We start from the raw sequence: 20688 nt of genomic DNA on the forward strand, positions 1-20688 counted from the left end.
AGGGGTTCTAGTAATAAGATAGATAAAAAATTGAAATTATAAATTTGGAATTTAATATAACTAAGGATAAAGTAATGGGATTTGAATTTGCTGAACCAATTGTTAAAAAGGGATACAAAAAAGGGAGGCGTGAGGAAGTCGGGAAAATAAGTTATCAAAGATGAGAATCTAAAGAGAGGGATTTTGTGTTTTCCTTTTGTCTACTTTTTGTGCATTTTTTGTGTATTTTTTTTCTTTTTTCTGTATGTTGAAAAAACTTAATAAAATATTATTTAAAAAAAACAAAATAGGCATTTTCTGCTGTTGCCCCTACTCTGTGGAATGCCTCCCTCTTCCCTAAAATATAGCAGGAACCATCAGTTGCTTCACATTTCTTGTAAATACCTATATTTTTCCCCCAAGCTTTTCCTAACTTGTATGATTGGATTCTGATTTATGCACTTGAATCTCTCAAAATTTTGTTTAATTTGCTTCTATACTGCTGTTTTAGTGGCTTTAGGTGTTATTTTTGTTTCACTGATACTGGTTTTTTAAATATTGTTCATTACATGAATATATTTTTTAAACTATTAAGTAGTTCAGAAACCATTTTAAATAATTATTCGATCAATAATCCAACCTGCAAAGGAAGAGGATGGGGGCTGAAATAATAAAGGAAAGTGGGCGTGCAAGGAGGCAATCTAGGACAGTATAATATACAGTACAGGACTATAACATGTATTTATTTCTTATGTGACACAGACGCATGCTTCATGGTGAATGTTTTAAATCTTAAAGCCAAATATTTTATAACAGCGTGTCGCTGTGACCCCCCCCCCCCCGGGAATGTTATTCTCTGGTAAAAGAGGAAGGCTAATCTCCTCCCTGCGAGCCTGGCTAAGGCAGCCTCGCCTGAGCCCGGGTCGCCCGCGACCTCGCCCCCCCCCCCCCGAAATGCGCCGGCGGAAGGATCCTGACGTCGCGTCAGCTGACCGCCTCCCGCTTGCGCAGTGGAAGGAGAGGGCGCTCCGCCCCAGCCCTCCCTGTCCCTCCCCTCGGCGGGGCCGGCGCCGGTTTACGTAACGCCTCTCCGGGCAAATTCCGGCTCGGTCCCGCCGCCTGACTCGGCACGGGCGCCAGAGGCCCTGGCAGGTAAGCGCGACCTTGGGCCGGGCGCCTCGGCGGGGGCGCCGCTCCCCGCTCCCCCCGCGCGCTCCCCGGGGCCCGGGCCGAGGCCTGCGGCGCGGCGCGGGGGGGACCGGCCTGGCCGGCGGGCCTCTCGACTTGATCCGGAGGCCTCTGCTGGGCAGGGCTCCGGGGCCGCGCCGGCTCCCGCAGGCGGTCTGGCGCGGGCGCCGCTCCAAGGGCAGGCGGGAGGGCCGGGCCGCCGGGCGAGCGGCGTCGGGAGGGTGGAGGGCCGGGCAGCCGGGCCTGCCCTCTCTGCGCCCGGGCTCCCGGGCTGAGAGGCCGGAGTGGGCTGGGGGGGGCGCTGGGCGGGCGGCGACTCTTCCATGTTCGGCTGCTCCGCCGGAGCGGAGGGCTTCCTGCGCGCTTCCCACGACGCCCCGGTGGAGTTTGTTCAGGCGCTCCTCCTCCTCCTCCTCCCTCCCGGTTTAGCACTGCGGTGTCGAGCTGGGCGACGGGGGCGGAGGCTCCAGAGGCCCATTTTGACTGCTCCCCCCGCCGCCCGCTTGTGCTGATCTTGCAGACCTTGCTTGGGGCTGCTGGAAAAAGTACTTTCAAGTTACTTCGTCGCCGCTCGGATGTACCTGCCGCTCCGTTTGCTGCGCTTATATTACTGTGCTCTCGTGCCAAGTAAACTGGAGAGGAGGACAGGCGTATAAACAGGGTAGCCGGGCAGCCTTACCCCGGCGCTGGGAGGGCGGTGTCGCCTGACGGACTTGCCCTCTTCCAGGGTCTGGAAACTTCTGTTTCAGTGTATCTGAAGAAGTGTGCATGCACACGAAGGCTCATACCAAGAACTGACTTAGTTGGTCTTTAAGTGCTACTGGAAGGAATTTTTTTTTTTTGCCCTCTTTGAGTTTACCTTCTTCTAGCTAGACTCCGGTTTCGGGCCACAAACAAGGTCCTCACGGGCTTGAATGTAAACGTTCCAAAGCTTTTATGAGGCTTAATGTTCTTGCCAACTTTCCCACCTTTCTGTTACTGAGTTTCTTTAGGAGTTGACTGAAAGGCCGCCAGAGCCATTTTGGTTTCAGACTCTAGTTAATGTATGGCTTGGGTTACCGGTATATTGGTTTTCAAAACGAGATTTGAGCCCATAGCGTTTTTTACCGATAGTTTAAATCAAGCATGTCTTTAGTCTGGCCTTTTAAACAAATCCACAACTGCTTTAGTAGTTCACCTGCCCTTGCAAACCTATCTGTAGGCTGCCACTCCTAGGCATAGTTACTGGGGAATCACTATGAGCAAGGCTGAGTTCTGAGTGAACATGCATCCTCAGTGGCTTGAAAAAGTTAAAGATGCAAATGCTAAATTGCAGGTCGTACACCCAAATTGTTGGCATACTTAAACAATAAAGTATGGGTGAAATGAGCAGCATATGACTTGAGTTGATGAAAATGTATGCTGTAAAAGGTGCTCATATGAGGAAGTTGAGAGGGCAGCAATGGCTGCTCTGCAGAAGAGGGTGAAGAGGCTTATGGGAATATTTTTGAAATAACTCTTTAATCTTATAATTTAAAGGAGAACGTAATTGATTCTGAGACTATATGGGATAGAAAAGAAAAGTAAAAAATACTTGGTATTTCATTTCTGCTCTGAGATTTCAAAGGAGGAGTTTTTCTTGGTATCCCTGAAGGGAGGGGGTGCTGGTTGCTGGGGCAGCCTTGGAATAAGCAGGCAAGTGGGTGAGGGGACCCAGCCCGCCAGTCCTTGCTGCTAGGAATGGATGAGCAAGTGGGAGGCTGGGCAGGCAGGCAGGCAGGCAGGTGCTGTGCTGGCCTTTCTTGTGCTTGCTGTGTGCAATGTCTGCCTGGGAGCTGAGTGCCCAGCACTGAAGGGGAGCATTTTCACCATGCATGCCCAGCGGTGCCCACTGCTGCCTCCCAACGTGAGTAAGATGGTGGCCTCATGTTCACCTTCAGAGATGCTAAGGCTGGAGGCATCTTCCTCCCAGGAGGCATCTCTCTTTGGGATGGGGTGTGGCAGCATCAGCAACTGCCCAGAGAACTCTGAAGGAGAGGGGAGAGGAGAGGAAGCTGAGGGAACACTCCACAAGGGAGGGTCTTCAAAAAGGGGCGAAGGGTTCCCAGCTCTGCAAGCAAGGGTTGACATAAATGGATTTCTGAGGCTTAAAGTGCGTTTCCCCACAGGGAAGCCACAGAAAGTGTGTCAAGGGAGGACTCAAAAAGGTTGAAAAACTCTGGATTAGGGTCTTGTAGTAGCTGAAGGTGACCATCCCTATCCCAAACCGAACCAGAGCTTGCTTAGCCCTAAATGCTAGTGTAAAATAATAGGCTTACCTCTGATAGATTAACTTGTTCTAGGATTCAGTCTTGGAATCTGTTTCCATATATTCCAGGATTCAAGCTCTGATACTGAAGCAACATAGTTTTAGTCTCCTTTTAAATGAATTTACTGTTTTTTGTTGGGTCCCCCCCATAAGCACGTTTTTGTTGGGTCCCCCCCCCCCCGTAAATCACATGGAAATGATTGATTAGAAGGTGATTAATAGATCTATGATGAGTATGCACAAGGGACTTAGCCTTAAGAGGCCAAGTAGTCAACTGCATTATGTCCCAATATACCAAATGAAGTTGAGGAGCAGCATTTCTGGATGGATGGCATAGGTTTCTGGCACTCTGGAGCACTGATGTTTGTCTCTCTTTTAGGAATAAAGCACTTTTTCCCTGAGCATATGCAGAATATCCTACCACATCAGAGTAATAAATCTCTGAACAGGAAGTAATGCATATTTTGTTCTGTATCTTACTATTTGAGACTTCCATTAGAAACAAGTGAAAAGAAACCTGTGGTTGTAAAAGGAATATAGGATCTAAAAAAACTTAACAAAAAGTTATAAATTTATATTTTTATATTTCACTAAATTCCAAGAATTAGAAAATTTCCCTTTCCCTAGAGAAGTTCCAGTGCAGAACAGTACAGCAGTGCAGGCACACCTTGGAGATATTGTGGGTTCAGTTGCAGACCACCACAATAAAACAAATACATATCACAATAAAGTGCATTTTTCCTTTTCTGCTCCAGCCCTAGCCAGTGCCACTCCTGTGGCCACAAGAGGGGTGGTGGCAGCAGAGAGAGGACTTCCTTCCCTGGAAGCAGACAGGCTGCCTGCAGCTGCACCCACGTCCTCCTAAGGAGCTCAGTAAAACGAAGTATGCCTGTCTTTGCAAGCTGAATGTTGATAATTTCTACTACTGCCACTGGGGTTTAAATGAGCCCATTTAAAAAAGCACATTTGATTTTTTTTCTTGCGCTACTGGTATGCATTTGTGAAAGACAGAAATGGGACTTAACATGAAGTTATATAATGTTTTCTAAATGATTGTTGTCCATATAGTAAGAAGGATTTAGGATTGTATTTCAGCCTTACTGTGTTACACTGTAAAACTTAGTGAATGTAAATAGATGCATTTTTAATCCTCTGTCTCCCACTTTCTTTATATCCGTGTTTGAAAATAGTGTTTCTCATATTTTAAATGTCTGCTTCATGTAGGGAAGTTAATATTTGATCAATATTGACAGGATTGATGTTGCTCCCTTACCCGCTTCCTGCTGCTTCCTTATGATTGTGGTCAACTGCTATGTGATTGGTTGCTGCTTTGTCTCTTCACTCTGATGGAACTGGCAAGTTAGGTGGGTAGCTGTGTCAATTTCACAGAACTTTATAGTATGTTTCCTTCAGAAAACCCATGTATATGAGCTGTTGCTTACGTATATGAAACACCCTTTTGAAGGAGGGAGGAAAAAGAATGCCACAACTGAAATAAAACACATCATTCCCAAGCCCTCAGCTATGTCAGTGTCACTGAACATCAGAGATGAAGGAAGAAAAGGTAATGGAGCAGATAAGCAAGCAATGAAGAAGAGTCCTTCATACTTCTAGGCTTACAGTGAAGCCAGCACCAATCATGTTGTGATGGAATTGCATTCAATTCTCATTGCAGTGGATTGTGGTCCAGTATCCAGAATAGATTACTGTAGTATCCAACTTAACCCATATTCAGAAATAAATAGTCCTAAATTAGTCAAATACCACACATAGTGTAGAAGTGTTTTCTCTTATGCTAGCTGGAAGGGGCATCGTGATAGAATATTTCAAAGCTGGAAAAGTGAAGAGTGGTAATGGGTATTAAGTGAAGTGGTATTAAGTTCTTAAAAATATGAATGTGATTTCCCCCTTAATCAGACTTTGATCCAGAGCCTGTTTCAAAAAATAATAAACCTGTAATTTTTTAAAAAGAAGATCTCTGAGCAGATAGAATGTTCCACAAAGTCATATGCCTGCATATATCTGATATCCAGGCGGAAGTTTTGCTCAGGAATACTTGGCATAAGCAGACTTCTAATTCCACCCACCTCCTATGATGAAATAGCTAGCACATAGTTTTTAAAGTTCATTTGCTTCTTACTGATTACGAACTATGACTGCCAGCCTTACTCAGAAGATGAAGGGCTTTTTAGTATTAATATTTTATTGAAAAGTTTTCAGTTATAAAGAAATAAAGTGTACAAAGAAAAAGGGATGAAAAGAAAAAAAGGGACAAAAATGTGTAAAGAAAAAAACCCAACATATGAATATATATGAAAAATACTCCTACATTCTTTTTAAAAATTTGATAGGTAAATATCAATAGCCAACTACATTTTGTAAAAATCATTCAAGCAAAGTCTTTGTATGTAAGCACTTGTCATGGTGTTCTGTGTGCCAGAAGTTTAGAAGACGTTTAGTCATGCTGGCCATATAACCCAGAAAAGCTGTCTGTGTACAAACCCCAGCTCCCTCGGCTTGAAAGCAGAGATGTGCATTACATGCCATTAGGGCTGTGTGGTATCTGGTTTTCAATATCACGATATATCGCCAACTAAACATCACAATATCTCGATATATCATGATATATATCTGCGGCAGCGGAGGGCCTTGCCGGGCGGAGGAGGGCCTCACCATGCCTCCCTGTGGAAGCGGAGGACTTTGCTGGCATCCCTGGGGTGGAGGAAGGCCTCACTGGGCATCCCCACAGTAGTTGAGGGCCACCATCACGCCTTTCTGAGATGGCAGAGGGTGCACTACGCTTCCCTGGGGTGGCGGAAAGCGTTGCTGCACCTCCCCATGGCAGCTGAGGGCATTACAGTGTAAGGAGGTGTGAGATTTCATAAAAATATTAATAAACTTCCATATAATATTTTAAATATTTTTTCAGCCAATTTAAGAATAGTTGAACTGATTTACAAGGAAAGTTGCATCTACTTCCCCACTCGGAGGTCTAAGCGGAATCTATGCATGCATAAGCCCCACTGAGTTCATCTAAACTTCTACTTTCCTGGGAGTAAGCCTCATTGAATCCAGTAGAGCTTGCTTGTGAGTAGACATGCATTTGCTTGCACTGCTTACCAGGAAACACCCTCCATACCATTCTCACACAGTACCCAACTTCTCATTTCAGCAGAAGGCAACCAGTTAAATCTTCTCCCGTCCATTTCCCTCAACACAGAAGGCCCCTCCCCCAAAAAAACTCCATCCCACCAATCTCTCCTTTTTTATTAAAGGGAGGGAGGGCAGGCAAGCAAAGACTTTGTCTCCTGTAAAGAAACAAACAACTTTCCTTTTGTGTCCACCACTGCGTGCAGAGCCATGCTGTAGAAAATGTAATTGTAGTAATCTGGTCCATGTGCTTCCGAAAGATTTAATGAAAATGACCTAAATAAGGGAACTTTTTGCTCTTCCTACTGATTAATGATAGTTCTCTGACTCTTGTTAGAGATGCAATTTTCTCCATAGCATAAGTATTTTAATGGTCTCCCCTGGTATTAACAGTAAATATCTTAATATTAAGTGTAAAAATTCAAGTGTTTGACTGGGTAACAGTTATTTTAATGATTTTTAGCTTTTTTACATTCCAGTTTTAGGTAACTTTTCAACCATAGTTTTCACTAGTATCTTTCTTTCTTTAACTTAAACATAGTTGCAATGAAAAGTGGCTTTCCTCCAATCCTTTGGGTTGTCTTTCCTCCTCCACCCCATTTACTCCTCTGCACGTTTACCAGGGAGATTAGATCTTGAGGATCTTACTAAATACACTTACTAAATAGGCTGTAGTGGAAGCAGGGGTGGATGAAGGACCTGATAGTTGTCTTGTAAGTTCTGGTGTCCCAGGTAACGCATATGCTGCTACATTTGTGGTTGTGCAACTGGCTTGACATACATTGCTTCACCTGTTTTCTCCAGAAACTGCAGTGACATTGGCCTCTTAAAGGCAACATTAGATTCTTTCATAGCTGATGTGGCTTCAGTCATGAACTTGCAATGCGCCCCAATTCTAGAAGTAGAAGCAACTTGACTACATAGCAACCTGAAGGCCCTAATGTTGCCACTCTGATTCCCTATTTTATCTAGCTCATATTTGTGTTCTGCCATCCTCCTCCCAATATGCGTTTGACCTTAACTATGTCCCTTGGAGGCTGCACACAATGTCTTTTCCTTGTATTCCTAAGTCAAGCAGCCCTCTGTGCATTAGTCACAGGTAGCTCCTACTCAGCTGGTTGCTCAATGACAGCATGGTTCTCAGTTTGCTCTTTTTCTCGTGTGTGAGCTTGTGGCTCATCTGAGCAGCTAATTCCACCACAGAAAATAGTAATTGGTTAGTGATGTGATTTTAACTTGTAGTTAAGCTTTTATATTGATCTCTCTGACACTCAGCAATTAGCACAATGAATATAACTTGAGAATATGGCCTTGTGTGAGATTTCTAAAATGGGTTTGCACCAAATCTAGAACGCTTCCTCACTGAAAACCAGAGAGAAGGTTGATTTCTGTACTGGCAAGCAGTGTTAGAAATCCCTCCAGTCGGCAACGGCATTTTGTGACTGACGAATGTCCAGTTGTCACCCTATGGAGATCTCTGGATCCCTGGTTGGCGACTGACAACTCCATCTGGCTGGCCTGTCCAGCTTTCTTAAGTAGGAGAGCTTATTTATTGCATGTATGTCCCATATTTTCTTCAAGGAATACATGGTTCACCCCCCTCATCAGTTAATACCTACAACGACCCTGTGAGGTAGGTTAAGAGACTGTGACTGGCCCAGGGTCACCCAGTGAGCTTCATAACTGAGTGGAGATTTGAACCCTGATTTCTCAGGTCCTAGTTCAACAATCTAACCACTACATCCCAAATACTTCCTAGTGTACTTCTGTTGTGGGGCACCTCTATAAATTAAATAGGTAAATAAATAAATAAATATGGGGAAATCAAAATGTCACTTAGAGAAGGATCTGAAATTGCTCTCTGCTTCAAGTTTCTGTTCAATGCTTGGTAGTGGAAAAAAATCGGGATGTTCCTTTTGGGTGTTAACCAAGAGAGCAGGCACAGTTTGCATTGAAACCACTACTAACAACTACTAAACTAAGGTGGAAGCTTCTTTCTCCTGTGAAAATGCTGATTGTAGTTCTCATTCACACACACTGAAAAATCTTTAAGAGCTATGTGGAGCATAATCAGTTTGTGTCTGGAACCTTTATAGAACTTTATACACACAGGTCCCGCTTATCAAACGCAGTGCATTCCCTGGAAATCATTTGTTAGGTGAGCGTTTGCAAAGTGATTCTACAATTTCCATTGATTGCTATGGGGACATTTCTGATCCATTATTTCTCCAATCTTCCCCCTCTTCCATGGTTTCTTCCTGAAATGGCTGTAGCAAACCAGCAGAACTGATTTGTCCGATCTCTCTTACTCTCTGATTTGTCTGGTCTTGATCTTCCTTACTCCCTCCTTGCATGGTTTCTGCTTGAAAAGGGCTGCCTCTGACCAGCGTTCAAAATTCACCAGGCACATTTTGCACCTGGCTATCAGCCACTTGTGATCAAGTGAAGAAGGCACCTGAAGCAGTGTTAGAAACTCAGATATATAAGCTCGATGCCAAATGGGTCCTTAATCCAAGGCTGCAGTCACCAAGACGGAATATCTGGTTGTCATTTTTGGCCGAGATGGCCTTAAAATCTTACTTTTCAAATGATGAACTAACTGTGATTTCTTCTTTAAGTTCTCAAAGCTCTTAACCTAGCTCAGGGGTCTGCAACCTTTAAGACAAAAAGAGCCACTTGGACCCATTTCCGAAGAAGAAAAAAAACTGGGAGCCGCAAAACCATTGCGACATTTAAAACAAATATATCTCCAGAGCCGCGATCTGACAGCGGGTGGGAAGGTGACGTCGGGACAGTGCGTGACTAACGCACGCACCGCCCCCATGCGACATCACAGCCAGTACAGCGCCCGTCACAGTGGGGAGTGTCAGGGCGCACAATGCGCCTCCTCCCCTCGCTAGTATCCGCCCCGGAGCCGCGGCAAAGGTGTAAAAGAGCCACATGCGGCTCCGGAGCCGCGGGTTGCAGACCCCTGACCTAGCTCAAGGTTGTCATCTGAACTAGCCAGATGCTTAACTGATAACCACAGTCAGTCAATCGTTTGAAAAATAAGACCTTAGAGCCATCTTGTCCCAAAATGGCAACTAGACATTTCATTTTGGCAACTGTAACCCTGGTTTAAGGAGCCATTTGGCACTTAGCTTATATATCTGAGTTTCTAACACAGATCTGGAGGTGCACCAAATGGCTCCTTAAACCAGGGTTACACTTGCCAGAACAGAATGCCTAGTTGCCATTTTTCTGCCAGACAGTCGGACTTTTTGGTTCCTGGTATCTGGAACACAAACACAAAGAAGGAAGGAAGTGGGCAAACTCTTAATTGTTTGTATATCTGAATCTGTGGTGTGTATAGTGAGCTTTGGGCATAATTCTTTATGTTTTGGTAAATGATTTTTCACATAAGAAGTGAGTGGATAGTTGGGATCTGTGCATAGGTGCCTGCAACCAGTTAATGAACAGGAAACTCTGATACAATGCCTTTCTACTTATGGACAAAGCTGCCAGCTTTGAGTGCATGGTTTTCAGAACCACATTTAGCTAGAATTGCAATGTTGCCTAGCGCAAGAGCTTATTTTTCCAATATTGTGTAAAAAAATGTGTATCAATACATTAGGTTAGGCTATTGAGTACCCTGTGATACGGAGCGTGGATAAAATTAGATTAAATTACTCCTTTTCTCATTCTAAGAGTTCAGTCTAGGTAAGTTAGCCCTGTTTTTGCTGGAGTGGAATTTATTTGTTCATAAATATGTGGTTTGGGCTGTAGAACTTTAATTCTACTTGTACAAATAATTGTTATTTGCATTACTGGCTTAGTTTATGAGAATGTAACTTAGAAGCAATTATTATTAAATTTATTTTAGAATGTTTTAAGTAAATACGCTTTGCACTGGGCTGAAACCTACTTGGCAAGATTGTTGTAAATGTGCATTTACATAGGAGCCAGTTCCAGGGGACCGTGGGTGCTTGGGCACCCTCAGTGTCAGTGGAAAGAGCCAGCAGGCAGCAGTTCAGCTGCTCCCTCCACAGCCAGAGAGTGAGGCACCCCCTTTCTGCAGGGCTGAGGCTCAGGTGCAGTGTTTCTCTGCCTCTGTGTACGAGCCCCTCCCCATGTAAGAGGATGACTTGCTAGCTGCAGATAGGAGGAGGAAGAGACATCACTGCCGGCTGCCACAGTGCAGATGTGCCCACGCCTGCACATAGTACATTTGATATCATGCACTATGTGCAGGTGTGTGCATGTGACATCACATGTCCATGTTGTGGTGGTGGGAACCCACAACCCTGAGGGCAAGATGGCACCCGTCTGTATTTACTGTAGTCCATTATGAGTCCTTGAGATAGGGTAGAAATAATTGGGAAATATTAGTTATATCACCAATGTAAGTAAGCAAACAGTATATTTGTTAGAGAACAAATGTTGGTACAGATGCTACTAACTAGGTTTTGGTATTCTCAAGATCAGCGGTGAGGAGCCTCTGGACTGTGGGCCTAATTAGGTCCTCCCATTTCGTTCAGGAGGCTGTTTTGAACATGCCGTGTCCACCTGGCCTACACCTGATGTCACAGATGACCTGACTTTAAATGACCTGAGGCTTCTTCTAGTAGAGCCCAAAATATATGCTTATTTCTTGCCCCCTACTCACCTGAAGAAATCTTTAGAAGCCATTTATCAAACATTTTAGACCAAGATCATCTAGGCTGGCACCGCCTCAAAATATTTTAACACCCATTAATTACCAGGAAGATAGGAAATGTGTTCTTTATGCTAGTTTTCAAGCCCTGCTTGAACATAAGAGGCTATGCTTTTTACTTCAGCACCCCACATCTGTGCTCAGGAACTTTCCTGCAGACTTCTTCCCCTGCTTTTCCTTCTCTCTTTTCCTGCCAGAAAAGGGACATTCAACTTCAACACACTGACCCTGGACAGGTATTATGTCTCCTTTCTCTAGCCAACTACTGCAAAAATGAATCTTTGACTTTCAGCCATTAGCCCAAAGTCTGTCACCTGCTTTTCCCCATTTTTTGCCTAAAAACTTTTCCAAAGCTCCACTGCCTAAACCTTCCTTATTTCTCCGGCAGCCACTTCTTCTCTCCCTACTGCTAAACTCTCCTGGTACCAGCTTCCTTCCCTCAGCCAATTTCCCCTCTTTCTAGTGTACCCTTTGTATTTTCAGGCATGCTTTAGGAACAAGACTTCTAAACTAAGCCCTTTGTTAGTGTGCTGCCCATTGATTTTGTTCAATATATTTAGTAAATATGCTAATTTCCCTTAGAGACAACATGTTAATTCCCTTTTTGATGGATTAAAATGACTTTCGTGTTATTTATGTGTTAACTCTTGGGTCTGGAGCGCATCCAGGTCTCAACAAAAAAGAACAACAAAGGGGTGTCCAGATTGCATGTGAGATGTTTTTATTGCTTTGATATATTTTTTATGATATAGAGGCATACAACTATTTTTATAAATAAATGAACCCGTTCACTTCATCGCAGGGAGCTATGCATCACAGAAAGCTATTCAAACTCCAGCAATCCTCTGCCTGGGCAAACATGGATCACTTTCTGTTATTGTGACATCAGGAGATCATTGTGTGGGAGATAATGATCTGCCCACTCACCAAGTCTAATTCCCCACCCTTGTGCCAGATAGATGTAAAATAAAATACTAAAAGCTGCTTTATACAGTTTACCACTAGCCCTGACTTTCTCTGCTTATGTCTTCTTTCTATAAGGAAACCCTTTACTAAAAGAATATATATATATATATATATATATATATATATATATACACATACACACCACAAAATTTATACAGATTTTGTGGACATAAAAAGGAAAAGTTATTTGCTTACTCTTGTGAAGCCATGTAAGTAAGATGGCATTACTTATTCTCTTCCTCGGTTAGATCTACTGCTATATAACATTCACAGGCTTGTAGGAGGCAAATCTGTGGGGATCACAAAAAAGTGGATTCCTCTGTGAAACGCTGCACAATTCAGCCCCAGTCCCCTCAGACTAGCAGTCACCATGCGCCCTGCAGCTGTCCTTTTTCCTTTGCTGTTGAGAGATGGAAACGGGGAAAGGACAGCTGTAGAGCACATGGCTGAGCACTTAGGCAGCTGTTGGCCTCTAAAGGACATGGAGATCATGCCTTTTAGCCTTAACATAAGTGGACCAATTGACTAGCAGGTGCCTTAGTACCAGACCATGTACTTTGCAGCTGTCCTTTCCCCACACTCCTGTTGAGAGATGATAGGGAAAACTGCTAGTGTAGCACGGCACTTGAGCAACTACTAGGCTTCGTGTCTCTCTCTAGGCTAGAATCACTTGGGCAGGGGCACCAAGCACCCTGCCATGACCCTTAGCTTGTGGGCACAGCAGGGCATCCCAAGCTGTTGCTAGCATCTGTATTCTCCCTTTCTGTTCTTTTTCTAGAGGATCAGAGGAAGATTCTTAAGGCAGCCCTGTTCAGGGAAGTTTTTAATATGTAATGCTGTACTGTTTTTAACACTGATTGGGAGCCGCCCAGAGTGGCTGGGGAAACTCAGCCAGATGGGCGGGGTATAAATAATAAATTATTATTATTATTATTATTATTATTATTATTATTATTATTATAAATTGTGGTTGGGGAGCTGTACACAAGACTATATGTTCTCTTCAGAGAACAGTAGTTTAAAGGCTAGAAGAAAGAAGGAGAGAGTTCCTGTGTCTACTCTGCACGCTGGAGCCCTTTTAATAAGACTTCTGCATTCTAGAGTTGGGGCTCAGGGATTTTTCTTTCCCACTGCAGGAAAGTTTGTGGATTCATCTGGCATCTGGGGGCAATTATGTGCCATAGAACCTCAGATAAACTTGTAGTCTATTCTGTGGGTGAGTGGGAAAATTGAAATAAGTACCGTATTTTTTGCTCTATAAGACGCACCAGACCACAAGACGCACCTAGTTTTTGGAGGAGGAAAACAAGAAAAAAATATTCTGAATCTCAGAAGCCAGAACAGCAAGAGGGATCACAGCGCAGTGAAAGCAGCGATCCCTCTTGCTGTTCTGGCTTCTGGGATAGCTGCGCAGCCTGTATTCGCTTCATAAGACGCACACACATTTCCCCTTACTTTTTAGGAGGGAAAAAGTGAGTCTTATAGAGCAAAAAATATGGTAAATATAGTTTATTTTTAGGCAGTGATGTGACTTTTCTAAAAGATTTTGAATTAGACAATTTTCTATATAATATATGACTTAATTGTTTCAATGTCTGTCTGACTGGATTACTTGATGTATACAAAAGTATACCTCATTCCAGCTAAAGGTTTTATTGCTAGTATTAACACTTCCTTAATTATCTACATGAGCCAACAAATTCCTGTTTTGTTGTCCAAAGCCAAAAAAAAAAGAAAGCCAAAGGTGAGACTTCTTCACCAATCTCAAGTACCTTTAATTGCTCTTGGAGTATTTTTAATGCCTTCCGTTCTTTCTCCTTAACAAATTCCTTAATTTTTTCATTTTTTATATAATGTTGCCTCTCTTTTTATTTGTTTTCTGGCTTCTAAAGCCTGAAGCAGATATAACCCTGCATGGAAACATTTAAAAGTTTCTCATATTGTGCTCCTGAAATGATATTAATTTGAAAAAACAGCACAATCTCCTGATTAAATTTATCTACTGTATTTGTGTCTCCTAGAAGTGACTGTTTTTATATCCATATCATATCAACTTGTTTGTTACTCTCATCTTATTGTATAATGGAGCAAGAGCTGATCATAGAATCACAGAATCATAGAATTGTAGAGCTGTAAAAGGTGAAAGATTTGTACAATTTGAGGAGAAGCCTTCATCTGTGATGATGAAAAATGAAATTTTTTGAAGGAAATAAAAATAGATATAAAATTAAGAAATGTAATAAAGTACCTAGGAACAAATATAGCAAGAAATTTAGAACAAGAGAATTTTAACAAATTAAATAGGGAAATTAAAGAAAAGCTTGAGGAATATAAGAAAATTAAGCTTTCATGGTTTGGTAGCATAGTGATAAAAAAAACCTAGACAAAATTTTCCTTTTAATTATTTGGAATGTTGCCAGTTAAGATATCAGATACAGAGACAAAGTGTTGGCAAAGTATGATTAATTAATTTTGTAATGGGGATAAGGAGACAGCAGGGCAGATAAATAGTCAAAGCTGGGGAGAAACACACTTTGAAAATGTTGTCTATAAGGATAAAAGAAAATTATTATAAATTAATTTGGAGATGTTATTTAACACCAGTCAGATTAAATCAAATAAACAAGGAATATTCAGTGTTATGTTAGAGGGGATGCCAGGACTTATGTTCACATGTGGTGGGGGTGCAAATATGTACAATTTTTTGGCAAAGGGTGTTTAAGGACATAACAGAAATCACTGGGTTAAAGCTGACCGAAAGTCCCGAGGTAGCATTATTATCAGTTTATGATGGGGTGGAAGGTACAAATTTATTGACAGCTGCACAAGTTATTATTGCTAGGACGTGGAAGGGGCAAGGTGATGATAAAAAGGAAGAATGGCATAAAGAGGTGTGGGATATAGGTATTAATGATAAATTAACATGCGCTATTAAGGTAAGATGGGGAATATGGAGGACAAATGATTTTGAGGAGCTGTGGAAGGTGTGTGTAGAATTTGTACTGTTAAAATGCAATGGGGTCAAACCATCGCAAGAGGTGTTGAAATTTTGGGAGGTTGGGTAGTTACAATGGATGGTCTCGGGGGTGGGGTGCACATTTTTATTGTTATTTATTTATTATTATTACCTTGTCAAAATAAAAAATAAAATTATATATATATGAAAGAATTGTAGAGTTGGAAGGGACCCTTCAGATTACAGTATCTATTTAGCCCCCTGCAGTGCAGGAATAGGCAGCTGCCCTGTATGGGGATAGAACCTGCGACCTTGGTATGATCAGCACCATGCTTTAACCATTTTAACCATCTTATTTTAATATTGTAGTCTGTTGCCTTAAGTACTACAGGTGTTGCAAGGAACAAACCAGTCCTTTGAATTCAATGTACTGCAGAATTCTCCATGTAAATATTTTATTATTGCCCACTTATGACTGCCCAAGTATTTCCAAAAGCAAGTTAATAATAAAATTTTTAACAAAACTGAATAGCAGGAAAAACCATAATTACCAAAACAGATATGCTAATTTAATAATGTATGGCAAGCTTGGCTCTTGTGGGATTGGAATCCAGTAAGAAGGAAGGTTAAAAATGAAATACAAAAGCACTCAAAGTTTACCACTCCTTTTTTAGAGCAGGAAAGGAGTGAGTGCTCAGAGGTTGAGTAAGTTTTACAGGTGGATCACATGTCAAAATATTTAATTGCCCCTGAGCAAAGAATTGCTTTATCAAGATCAAAGGAAGATTTGCCTAGAGTGAAGGAAAGGGAGACAAGGTTCCCCTTTCTCAGCTGAAAGTGCTTCCCAAAACTTTCTCTTTTTAGTTTTCAAGCCTGTAATGTTCACTTCAGTTCAGTTCCTTTTTATAACAAGGCATTGTTTTTTCCATAAGTGTACATTTCTGTTCCCTTTATACATTCATGTATTTTGCTTAAATTGTGATTTTTTTTCTTCATATGCATCACAGCCTCTTTTTTCCTCTTATTTATAGGTCCTGCTGGGGATTTACATCTGGCGTCAATGTGAAATTAAGGTAGAAAAATGCACATAAACATGTGTTTCCTGTTAAGATTTAGTGTACTCAGTGGTTATGCCTGAAGAGTGGGTCTTGTCATTAGACTGATAACTGCCAGGAAATATAAATGATTATCCTAGAAGTCAAGCTTCTCTCCTCCTTGCTGGAGTGAAAAAAATAACCATCTCCAGGTTCCTACGGAATATCATCTACAGAAAATGCATCACGTTCTAAGGATGACAGTCACCTAGATTCATGCACCCAATCTATACAGTTGTTGTGGATGGTTTGCCATCTGAAAGCTCCTCAAGCTCCTGTCTGGGCTCTGTACCTGTTTCTGAAATGTCTCTGCTTCATGCTTTGGGCCCCGTGCAGACCTGGCTGGGACAAGAGCTAGAAAAATGTGGCATTGATGCCATGATTTATACTCGCTATGTCCTCAGTCTTCTACTGCATGATAGTTATGACTACGACCTGCAGGAACAGGTATTTGCATATTTTGGATATTGTTTGAGTGAAAAACGAATGCATGTTTTCATTGTGTGACACGTGTTTGAAATTCTAGATGTGTTAACTGATTTCAGATTCCCCTTTGAATAGCAAATATTGGGTACAGAGTGGTTACACTAGACTTGAGGGTTGATTGACTGGCAACCCAAATCTTACAGATGGAGGAGGGATAAGAAGGGGCAGATTTTAACCATTTTGAACAAGTTTTTTTTTTTTTTTAAACCAAGACTGTCCCTGATCTGGAACCACATATCCCTGTCTCTGTAGTAGCAGAGGTGCTTCTCAAGCTCTCCCCACCTTGATTGCATAGGCACATTACAAATGCCCCCCCCCAAAAAAAATTAAGTCCTAATCGATAGATGAAGCTTTGGGCATCAGCCTTTAGGTGCTGTCTACAAAGGCTGGAGCTTGTTTGTTTTTTAATCAAATCCTTGTTGCCTAGTCCCTTCCTTAATTTCCTTTTGTGTCCCAATTCGCTTCCCCTTTTTTCTTTGTCATATTTTTTATTTTCATATTTAGACATTAAACCATGTTGAAACTTTCTTAGTTGCTGTTTGGCATGAGGTGTTCATTTAATTTGTGGGGTTAGAGCTGTTCAGAGAAGGCTCATTGTTACTTGCAGCTTTAATCTGCCGCTTTTTGAAAATTGACTCGTATATTCCTTGAACCCATTACTTGGCAGTCAGTGGAAGAATATAGCAGAGGTCCATGTGTCTATCTACATAACCCACTTGCATGTACAAACTTAAACTTGTTCTACAACTTGAAAAAGGAGAACTTACAAGGGCATTACATGAGCAGTGGTGATGATGGAAAGGAAGAGGGCACATCCTGGGCACCAGGATTTAAATGCTCCTGCAATGGCACCAGCAAATGCAGCAGGAATAGCAGGCAGGCATTACTAACATGGCAGTCAGTTGGTGCAGGCCATACTGTTCCGAAATAGAACTTTTACCAGTTTGGCCAGGATTGTGCCAGTCTATTTACCAGAAAAGAGGCCCTGGATAACAGCTTGGCTGGCAGTTGTTTTGGCACAATCCGTATGCCGTTCTTTCCTCATGCCTTTTATTTGTTCCTTAAGACTGGTGCTGTATGTTGCTAGCCTCAAGTAAAATGTTGGCACTGTTTTACCAAATAGATCACAATTTCTTCCTTCATGTGTGGTGTGGGAGATACCAGCAGTGGCAGCAAATGGACACTTGACAGGCCAGAGCCAGAATGTAGGCAAGTGTGGCATATTCAGTATGAGAGTAATAGTCGCCTACGTTAGTAGTTATTTTGTGTTTGTGTATGTGAATGAATTATAATGCATTTTGAAAATGTGATTTATAAATGGTCTCCAGTTAGATAATGAGAATGTGGCTGGTTGCCCGTTTTCTACCCGAACAAAGCATAAATCTTAAGAGGTTTGCACACAGGAGTATGAACCACAAGGTTCCACTATTGGTCTAGGAGCTGGCACCTAGTCCCTCAACTCTGCAAGCTTGTATTTGCAGAGCCTGGTGCTCAAAAGTAATATACCGTATTTTTTGCTCTATAAGACTCACTTTTTCCCTCCTAAAAAGTAAGGGGAAATGTGTGTGCGTCTTATGGAGCAAATGCAGGCTGCACAGCTATCACAGAAGCCAGAACAGCAAGAGGGATTGCTGCTTTCACTATGCTGTTCTGGCTTCTGAGATTCAGAATATTTTTTTTTCTTGTTTTCCTCCTCCAAAAACTAGGTGCGTCTTGTGGTCTGGTGCGTCTTATAGAGCGAAAAATACGGTAGGTCTCCTACAGTGGAGCTTAATAACATTAAAGGAAAACAAAAGTTAAGGCCATTGCTGTGACCTCTGAGCTAGGACTTGTGTTGCTTTGCTCAGGCCCAACGTGGCAAAGTTGACAGACAAAGCTGCTTGAGGAACACTTTTTCCAACCTCGTCTCCATGCCTCTGGGTCCCCTGTATTGCACCTGGATAGCATAAACACTCCTGTAGAGTTGAGAGAGACTGAACACTAACAACTAGACCAACACTAGACCCCATCCACTCTCACTCTTGTGTGCAAACCTCTTAAGACCTATGGTTTGTTAAGGTATCCACCTTCTTTCACTTGGTTAAAACTTTCTCAAAACTTTCAAATTGTTTTTATCATCTGTTGCTATTTTACTGATTTTGGTTTGTCAAAAAAATCTATTTTAATATGTTTATGCTATACTGTTTTTGTAGTATATTTCAAAACCAAAAGTAACAGGTTTCCAGAGTGGGAAAGATGTTGTGGGACTAAAACTTGCATTTTGCCTGACTGTTGGCCAGTTCTTTTTAATTATAGTTTTCTTACCACAATTTGCAAAAGACAGTGAGAAAAACAATAATATACTGGAAAGCCATTCTAAGTTCCTTATTTAAAACAAATTAAATTTCTCCATTGATGGAAACTTGAGTTTCCAGTGCTTGATCAAATATATTTCTGTTTATTAAAATTCACCCCACGTGTAATCCTTGTAGAATCATAGAATTGTAGTGTTGGAAGGAACCCCAAGGGTCATCTAGTCCAGCCCCCTGCAGTGCAGGCATCTCAACTAGATCATGCATTACAGATGACCATACCACCTCTGCTTAAAAACCTCCAAGGAAAGAGAGTCCACCACCTCTCATAGGAGTCTGTTCCAGTGTCAAACAGCTCTTACAGCCAGAAAGCTTTTCCTGTTGTTTAGTCAGAATCTCCTTTCTTGTAACTTGAATCCATTGGAGAAAACAAGCTTGCTTTATTCTCTGTGTGATAGCCCTATATATATTTGAAGATGGCTATAATATAATATGGGGGACACGGGTGGCGCTGTGGTCTAAACCACTGAGCCTCTTGGGCTTGCTGATCAGAAGGTTGGCAGTTCGAATCCCCGCGACAGGGTGAGCTCCTGTTGCTCTGTCCCAGCTCCTGCCAACCTAACAGTTTGAAAGCACATCAAAGTGCAAGTAGATAAATAGGCACTGCTCTGGCGGGAAGGTCAACGGCGTTTCCGTGTGCTGCTCTGGTTCAGCAGAAGCGGCTTGGTTATGCTGGCCACATGACCCGGAAGCTGCCTGCGGACCAGTGCCTGCTCCCTTGGCCTATAGAGCAAGATGAGCGCCGCAACCCCAGAGTCGTCTGCGACTGGACCTAACCATCAGGGGTCCTTTACCTTTTTACAGATTATGAAGTAACCCTTCTGAGAATGTTAGTGCTGATGTGAAAGCAACCAGCAATTCCTCAAGCAATAGTCTAAATGCCACCCTGATAACACTGGGATTGCCCTTCTCCCCATTCCTCTAGAAACATTTTTGTGTTATGGAGTATGCCACTCCTCTACTTTTTGTCCACGGCACAGCTGATTTTAGTGGCAGATAGCCACAATTTTTTTATCCCAGAATATAATTGGGTATTCTAATCTAGCATCATTCCATGGGGATATCTGGGAAGAAAATGTGGCGGCCACCAATGGAGTCCCTGGTGGCAGAGTTGGAGTGTAGAGGTCCCAGTAGGGATGTAAGTGGGAATAAGGATAGAATGGAAGACTCAGGGAAGTTTGTAAAACTGAAGATGTGGTAGATACGTGTGTGAATGTTGTGAAAAGGGATGGGATTGCAGTGTAGTAAACGGAGAAGGGGTATCATGTATTTTGAGCAATAAGAGGGGCAAATCTCTTTCACTTTGAAGTTTTTGATAGAGGGCTAATATGTGACAAGAAGGTTCAGAGAGAAGCCTGCAACTATTTGGACTAGAGTGAAGAGGATAGGATGAATTTTTGCTTTGCATTAAGTAGATAGAAGCACTTTAACACAAATAGAATCTTCTGCTTTTTGTTCATCATGTTTAGTGATCAAAGATGAGGCTTATGCCTGTTTAACAGGGTGAATGTTGATGCCAGTGGATACAGACAGCAATT

At 42.3% G+C, this 20688-nt stretch overlaps 1 protein-coding gene across 14 annotated transcripts in view; it reads left to right on the top strand.

The window, feature by feature from the left end:
• The first annotated feature begins 973 nt into the window (after positions 1-973).
• Positions 974-20688, top strand: part of KIAA0232 — a 48284-nt gene continuing 28569 nt past the window's right edge. For 2 of the 14 annotated variants that reach the window (XM_083748566.1, XM_083748558.1), the window contains exons 1-4: positions 1019-1131; positions 4210-4337; positions 4708-4818; positions 16251-16292. Coding sequence is in view for 4 of the 14 variants with exons in the window: in XM_083748560.1 (XP_083604686.1) it covers positions 16530-16760 (231 nt within the window). In the remaining 10 variants the exon portion in view is untranslated. Of the gene's footprint in view, positions 1132-4209; positions 4338-4707; positions 4819-16250; positions 16761-17922; positions 18009-20688 lie in introns of those variants that run through there. The other 12 variants (XM_083748563.1, XM_083748557.1, XM_083748554.1 and 9 more) reach the window with 10 other exon arrangements.

The sequence above is a fragment of the Podarcis gaigeae genome (assembly GCF_964106915.1).
Source record: "Podarcis gaigeae genome assembly, chromosome: 7".
NCBI lineage: Eukaryota > Metazoa > Chordata > Lepidosauria > Squamata > Lacertidae > Podarcis > Podarcis gaigeae.